The sequence below is a fragment of the Varanus komodoensis genome, unplaced genomic scaffold, assembly GCF_004798865.1.
Source record: "Varanus komodoensis strain SLA01 unplaced genomic scaffold, ASM479886v1 scaffold11, whole genome shotgun sequence".
Taxonomy (NCBI): domain Eukaryota; kingdom Metazoa; phylum Chordata; class Lepidosauria; order Squamata; family Varanidae; genus Varanus; species Varanus komodoensis.
In genome coordinates this window covers 16787865-16795879 of record NW_025335317.1, presented here as the reverse complement: position 1 = coordinate 16795879, position 8015 = coordinate 16787865, and the positions used below count along the sequence as shown (strand labels likewise).

General features: G+C 43.5%; 1 protein-coding gene across 1 annotated transcript in view; it reads right to left on the bottom strand.

Annotated features, from left to right (window-relative positions):
• Window positions 1-139: 139 nt before the first annotated feature.
• HK1 (hexokinase 1) overlaps window positions 140-8015 on the bottom strand; it is a 63171-nt gene continuing 55295 nt past the window's right edge. Inside the window, exons 17-19 of the mRNA XM_044420471.1 lie at window positions 5914-6069; window positions 2288-2521; window positions 140-426 (exon numbers count right to left, since the gene is read on the bottom strand). Coding sequence (XP_044276406.1) covers window positions 282-426; window positions 2288-2521; window positions 5914-6069 — 535 coding nt within the window. The 3' untranslated portion in view covers window positions 140-281. The remainder of the gene's footprint in view (window positions 427-2287; window positions 2522-5913; window positions 6070-8015) is intronic.

Below are 8015 nucleotides of genomic sequence, written 5' to 3'. Positions count from 1 at the left end.
CACATGGTTAAATTATAGATCCATCTTTTTTTCTCTTTTAAATGACCTACACAAAGGGAATGTACCAAATTGGGCAGAAAAAGACACATGCAGACAAGGGTTCAGAAGTGGGAGATGATATCAGCAACAGCACACTCTATTCAGTATCCTATTTTTTTTTATTTAAACTCCAACTCTTCCATAAAGCAGTGAATTCTGGGCTTCCCCCGCCAGTTCAGACTACAGAATTGTTGCTTTACATGAAAGTGCTTGGAAGGCAGAATAAGCCAGTGCTGCAGAGTTCAGTGGTGCTCAGCATCGCGGAGTCTGCATCCCACGGCAGTGATGAGGGCAGCCCCTTTGCCGCTGCCATCTTCAGAAAGAAGGAATGTCACGTCGCACTTGGGGGCGAGATCCTTGACAGTCTGGTGCATGATCTTTGAAAAGCTATAAAAAACAAAGTAGGAAACTTAAGAGTCACCCTTCTATCAGTCCATAGAGAACATCATTGCTATACCATGAGTAAAGAGAGTTCTGTCTGTCCTGCTATGCGTCAGACACATAATGTGGTGATGGAGGGGAACTTTCTTGCAGCCCATGCAAATGAACAAAGCTAGATATTTAGCATGCACTCTGTATACCAAGAATGGAAAAGTGGAAGTCCTTCTTTGAGAGCCCTCTTTGAAGGAGATCAGGAGGGTGGCTACCCAGAGAAGGGCCTTCTCTGCAGTGGCATCCTGACTTTGGAATGGGCTCCCCAGAGAGGTGTGCCTTGCGCTGATGCTTTTTTCATTTCAGTGCCAGGCCAAAACCTTTTGATTTTCCCCAGCATTTTAAATGTTAGTGTTGGTTTTTAACATTGATTTTATATACTATTGTGATGCTGTGTCATTTATGTTATCTCTGCCCTGAGACACTGTGAAGGGCGGGATACAAAAATTTTAAATAAATAATTGTGTAGCCCTCCAGCTGTTGTTGAGTGGCAACTCTGCTACACTGGAGAGGGCTGAGTGGAGGACCATGTTCCCTACTCCTATTACACATAAAATGATTGACAAAGGCTGTTGGAAGAAAGCTAGAAGCAGCTGTAGTAATGAGAAGTACACCTCTCACACACACACCTTATAAAGCATGTGGAGGAAACTCTGTATGGAAAAGAGAGCTAATGAGCTCCCAGATTTTATCAGTCTCCTATCCTAAACATGTCTACTTATATGGAAAACACAAGAGGGATGGAAAAGCACACAACAGGCACATGTCAGCATATGCCTGGAAGTGAACACACAGAAACTGGGAGGAAGAAACTGGTGTGTTTAAAATACCTCCTGAAAACACAGTGTCCACCCAGACTTTCCCTGGCTTGTCATTTACAGCAGTTAATCAAGCACTATTCCTATCTACTGATCTTTGTATTGCTATTGTAGATGAAATTGCTTTACTAGCTGATTTTAAATAGCAATTTTTGATACTTAGATAAGATATACTATAACCACTTAGAGGTTTTTGTATATAGAGTGGTGTTATTTATATTTAAATATAAATAAATCACTTACACAGAAAGGAGTGCAATGTGGGTAACCCTGCTACAGTGACTTCAACCCAACAAGCCAGCACCGTGCACTGCATATCGTCAGCTAAGAAAGCTGCTTCTGTTCTCTCTGCTTTAAGGAGTTACAAGAAACCAGTGGATGATACTAAGCCCTGTTAAGTCCAAGCATGAAGAATGTGACATGCTGCCACTAAGGCCATTATATTCCTTTGGATTCATACACCTGGAAAGCAGCCTTATACTGAATTGGACCGTAGGCCTATCAGGTCCAACTGCCAACGTTCCCTGGAAACACCTCCAGGGTTTCTGATGGGCGTTTTCCCAGGCCTACCTGCGGATGCTTCGTTAGTTATTAGTTTCCTGTTGCTTGTCCTTACAGAGAATGCCTGCAAGCATTACATGGGCACTAACAGATGCAACACTTGTTTCTCCATATAACCAAAACAGTTCTTTGACTGGGAACTCAGTACTACTGCCGAACTGGGACCATGCCACACAGCAAAGGAGAAGAAGGGGATACCCTGCTCACTTGCAGCACACGTTTGCTTGGGTTCTCATCTCTCTTACAGACACGTCTTGGCACCAGCAAGGGAAGACAGAGGGGAAGGCTGGCCCCATGAGGCTATTTCATCATGCAGCATTCACAGTTCCCAGAAGCAACTAGTGAAAGGCAGTGGGGCAGAGCCCTGTTGCTTCGGATGCCTGGAGTCCAGCACTTCACAGAATGCCACCAGGACATGCAACATAGGTAATACTTACTGTGGGTGAAGCTTGTACAGGGTACCATCCACGCCCACAGTGATATCCAGATGATCCAATCCTCGGTTCTCCCTTATTTTATCTACAACTGCAGCCATCCCAGCGCCGCACACCTGAGCCGCCCTTCTCGACACAGCTCCACACACAGTTTTGACGATGATACTGTCATCACAGGTGCTGTTCAAACCAAGCTGCTGGAGGATCGTGCGGACCTGAAGCAGCGCTAACCTATCACTGTTAAGAAAGAAAGAAAATGTGGTGATGGTGAGGAGGAACCAGATGTCAGAACTAGTTTCCCAAAGACACCGCAGGGTCAAACAGCCCATGATCTGAGAAATTCTTGATCAGATTCCTGATGTCTTCAATATTATTTCAAATTGGCTCTAGGGCAGTGGCGGCGAACCTATGGCACGCATGCCACAGCGGGCACGCAGGGCCCTATCGGCACGCGACCCACTTGCCCCAGCATCACCTCATAGCCACAAATGATGAGTTGTGCAGAAAAAGCTACTCAAGGAAGGCTTTCTCAAACTTGCCCTCCTTTCAGTGGAACTTTACCCCTATATTAGGATTAAGGGTGTGTACCAGGGTAGGGTTTGGATCAGAAAAATGGGGTGTCCTGGTAAGATTTTGATGGTTGGAAGGGCTTTAGAAAGGGCAGAAATGATAAGCTGTGCAGAAAAAGCTACTCAAGGAAGGCTTTTCAATATCATCGTATCTTCAATGATATTTTACCCCTATATGAGGGTTAGGGGTGTGCACCAGGTTAGGGTTAGGGTTAGAAAAACGAGGTCTCCTGCAATGGTTTTCATGGTTGGAATGTGTTTACACCGGGCAGGAATGACGAGCTGTGCAGAAAACCCTACACAAGGGAGGCTTTTTCAAAATCAGCCTCTTTTCAGTGGAACTTTACCCCTATATTAGGGTTAGGGGAGTTTACCAGTGTAGGGCTAGGGAAGTGATGGCAAACCGAAGGTATGCCCCAGCTGTCACACAGAGCCGTCTCTTTCAGCTCGCGAGCCAAGCTGCCCCAGCATCGCCTTAACAGCCAAGCATCGTACAACAGTGCACATAGCCATGCGCACACAACATCACAAGCCGGGACTCATCTGAGCTTTCGCATGGCCGGTCAGTGCACTGCTAAGGAGATAGATAGATAGATAGATAGATAGATAGATAGATAGATAGATAGATAGATGTATTTGCTTGGACTGGGTGCGAGTTATTTTTTCTAAAGTAAAACCTCAGTTTTCAGGTTTTATCACAGTATTTTCACTTTGTGATAAGTAAGTGGGTTTTGGGTTGCAGTTTGGGCACTCAGTCTGTAAAAGCCTCGCCATCACTGCTCTAGGGAATTGATTCATATTTCAAGTACAAGGCTGAATATTTTCTTATGAGGCAGAGGCAGATCAACACTCAAAAAATTACATGGAACCTGCAACAAAAATTCTGGTTCTGACCTCCAGCCATATTCACTTTCAAGGGACTCCATTTCATTCCCCTCCCAACAACCAACCCTTCCATTTCCTTGCAGCATGTCCAGTTCTCACTTGGCCATTGGGAAGGGAGGTGTCCCCTCAAGATTTATTGTACTTCCACACCAGGATTTGTCCTGTGGCTGCCGATACCTCAAGTCTTGTGTGTGGAGATGGTGCTTGATTCGGCTACACAACAATCTACACCCAGTCAACTTGCTATATTAATTGGCTATTAATATATAGTAGAGGTGATGAATGTAGGCCAATGGGCCAATTCAAGGGTCCAAATAGGGGTCCTAATCTGGCCCTCCAGGGTTTCTCAGATGGCCACTCCTCTTTCAGTGGCCTCACCACCTTTCCCCCAACTGCCAATCATTTGGTAGTTTCTTGTTTTTTGTGCAGGATTTCTGCCCACTCTAAAAGGCAGAAAGACCACTCCTAAGGCATAGTTTATGCATTAAACACTTTATGTTAAAGCTTTTAATCTAGAAAGTCTTTATGCTGGTATTTTGATCGTTTTTCCCTGTCCCCTTCTGTCTTCAACTTTATCCACCACTGGAGTGTGGCTTCTGAGAACTTCTCCAAAAGGGAACTGGGCTGCAAAAGTGTTGACACCCCTAGTATCTAGGATACCTCATGTCCTCAATTCAGCCTTTAACAGGCCAGAATTCAAAGGGACACTGGCTGTGCAAAAAACAAAACAGACCTGAGCAGAGTGAGCTTGCACACAGCTGATGCTACATTTCAGATCAACTGCAAGCTTCTACATAACCACCACTCATACAAGGCATACAGCCTAGTTGTGAATTCCTAGCATGCTAATACTACAGACTCAGTTGCCGGCAGCCCGATTTAACCATGGATCCACCCCCGTGGAACGCTGCGTAAACAAGTCACTACATTCCCAACATCACTGTGGAATCTGATCTGGTCAAGTATCAGTGACAGTATCAGGAAATTATATGCAACTTGATGTGTGTGCTGTTTCCCACAGAAGCTTGTACTACAATGTCTGTCCGTTAACTGATCGTTGCATTTACTCTAAGTTCATTCACTCATGTAGAAGTTTGCTGTGAAGACACAGTAAGCTTGTTAATTTCTAGTGCATTTGTAAACTGCAGACCACTGTGTCAAATAGACAAGGTATTTGATACCTTTTATGGTTCTACAAGACTCCTTTTGTCTCCTTCTCACAGAATCATAAGGCCATTGGGTGCAATCTCTCACTCAGTGCAAGGCTCCTGGTTTGTTCTGCAGCAACCTAACACTGCTACTCCTCTGAGGTTTTGAAACATTATAGCACAGTCTGATAGGAAATGGATCTTATAGAGACTACAGCAGGGGTGGAGAATTGCAGAAGGGCCATTTTTCTCTCCGATCTGGGCCTTTGCAGCAAAGCCCCTGTGTGTGTGATACACGGAGACCACAAAGAAGAACTTACAGAGTCTATAGCAGGGGTGGAAAATTGCAGAAGGTCTGGGATCATTTTTGTTCCCTCAGAGCCCAACAAACTAAAGGACAACCATAATAATAGGGCTGTCTCTTTGTCATTCCATTAGCAAACGGTGTGGCACTAGCTAAAACTAGATTCCAAACTAGCAAAATCTGGCTCAGGTTACGTCTGTGCAATGGCAGTTGCATCTCTGGTTGGGTGCTATGTGTACACAACTGCTTGATTACTGGAAAGATCCAGCAGAGCTCTCCAGTGTCATCAAAGTTTGTGGAAAGACACTATTATCCTGCTCATAAATTTTACTACTACTGGCATTGTGTAGCAGCTGTTTAGTGCAATAAGAGAGAAGAAGCTTGAAATAGCTAAGTTTGACCCTTGAAGCACTCTGTAGCCACTACAAATACCATTCCCCCCCCCCCCACCATCAACAAAATGAGGTGCCATTGCATGCAGGGTGGTTAAGAAGCCACTGCAATTTATTAACCCCCATTGTGTTGCGTGAAAAAGGCAAGCAATCTCCAGACACACAGGCAAGAAACTATAAATTATAACCACACAATATAACTAATTGTGTGAACTCACTACCCTGTAGAGCTTTTTAAAATAGATATATTGTAAGCATGTGCTGAAGGAAAAGTAATTGTTAATAGAGCTTCATAAAGACATCCCATTCTAGATACGTCTAGTTCACCTACCTCTCAATCTGTGAAAGGAATTTTGTTTCAAAAATTCCCCTAGTTTTCAGTGTCTCTGAAATTTGACCTCTGAAGAGGAATCCTCGTTTCGTGAAGTCAATCAAGATGTTGCGGACAATTTCTCCCAAGTACATTCCACTGATCATCTTCTCATACCTGCAGTCATAGATAGATGCAACAGCTCAGAAACAAAGAATATCCACAAGAACAACCGGAAGAGGTAGGCAAGGATAAGTGATTCTTAAGCAGGCAAAGGCTTTTTACATGTCAAGAAAACTTTTCCCTGAGAAAGAATTAACAACTGAGTATGTGAAACCAAAATAATGCTTAGGTTGGCATTTATTGCACGACAGTTCCCCTTGGGAACCCCAGTAAATCGCTCAGAGGGGAAAAGTGTTCCCTCTTGCATGACAGGTGCAAGCGGCTAGTGTGCTTGCTACCTCCTGGTAGGTGTAGCACAGGGGTCAGCAACTCACGGCTCCAGAGCCACACGTGGCTCTTGAATCCCTCTGCTGCAGCTCCTTCGTTCAAAATACGCACCAGCACAGTCACCGATCTGCGACGACGCTGGTTAAGTAAATTGCTACATTCCTCTGCTATTGTGCAGGGAAAGAGTGGAACAAGCTTCCTGCAGGCTTTCATGTTACTCAAACCCTGCTGAAAAGATTCTCTTTGTCTCAATGTAATATCCTTCATCTGAATGTTAAAAGCTGAGCTTGGGACCTGTCACAATTCACATCACTTGACTGTTCATCTGCTAATCAGTCACTAAACACACCTATATCTGTGACCCAGCTCCGATTTACTGAGCTCCCCCCCCCACCCCAGCCACCAACCATGGATAAATCAAAGAAAAGTTTCTGAAGAAAAATGAACATTTAATGGTACGTGAGTAGATTCATGTGCTTTTACTGCTGACAAACTTACGGGGTTTGCTGTTTAATGCATGCAGCCCTTTAGCACTGACTTTGACTCTGCTCTCCTATTCAAAATATATGAAAGGAATCCTACTAGTTTATAATGTAAGATTAAAAATAACAGTTTTTAGTGACTGAACAAGAGCTGCACCTAAATCATAATGAAGATATAGATCTACTTCCTTGTTTTAAGAAGATTCTTATAAAAATTCCAGCAACATTATTACATTGGGAGAGGGATGTTTGTTCAATATTTCACCACTTGATAAAAGGATGAGGGCACACAGAAGCAGATGGCATTTTTGGTTTGCCGCAGGTGGCATGTCTGGTTTGCTGCTGGTGGATAATATAAGTTCGGAAGCCGCCCCGAGGTTTCGGCAAGGGGCAGCATAGAAATGTAATAATAATAATAATAATAATAATAACAACAACAACAATAGGAGGACTCAAAAAGACACTATTTGATTTGAAAGTGACCTTCAACCCAGTTTTTTTTTTTTTTTGGAGTTCAAAATGTTTTTGTTGCATGCAGAAATAAAAAAAAATGTTTTCTCTGTAGCAGTTCATTGATTTCATAAATGGAACACACTATAGTTTTTTTATACATAGCATAAAAATGATATATGCAGTGTTATCTTCTTTTGAGATATCAAAAGGGTTTTGCGGCTCCCAGTGTTGTCTTTTCTGTGGGAAATGGGTCCAAATGGCTCTTTGAGTGTTAACGGTTGCCGACCCCTGGTGTAGCAGAAACGTCTGTATAGAGTTTGTTATGCTACTTGCTGTATGGGCTGGTGCTTATAGACAAGAAGTCTGGAAATGAGGAATTTTGCAAAGGAGTCCTCCCAAGTTCAGAAATCCCCTTCAAAGTCCCATCTCCCCTACCAATTCCCAATTTGGTTTGTAATGCTTGACATTTCCTTCCCCTGCCTATCCTTTTCCAAATCTACCAAGATGCAAAAGGGAAGGAAGGAGGCCAAATTTGAAGGCCCTGGAGATGCAAACTCTGAGGGAGGTAATGCTTTAAAAAATCCTCTTTACTCATTGGCCAGGTGGCAGAAAGAAAACACAGTTCTCAGAGTTAAGCAAAGATTAATTCTTCTAAGCAGTTCTTTACTGCAATGGAGACTTCCAGCAATGCTCAGAACCTGCACTGCTGTCTTTGGGAAACTGAGTTTTTAAATTCAT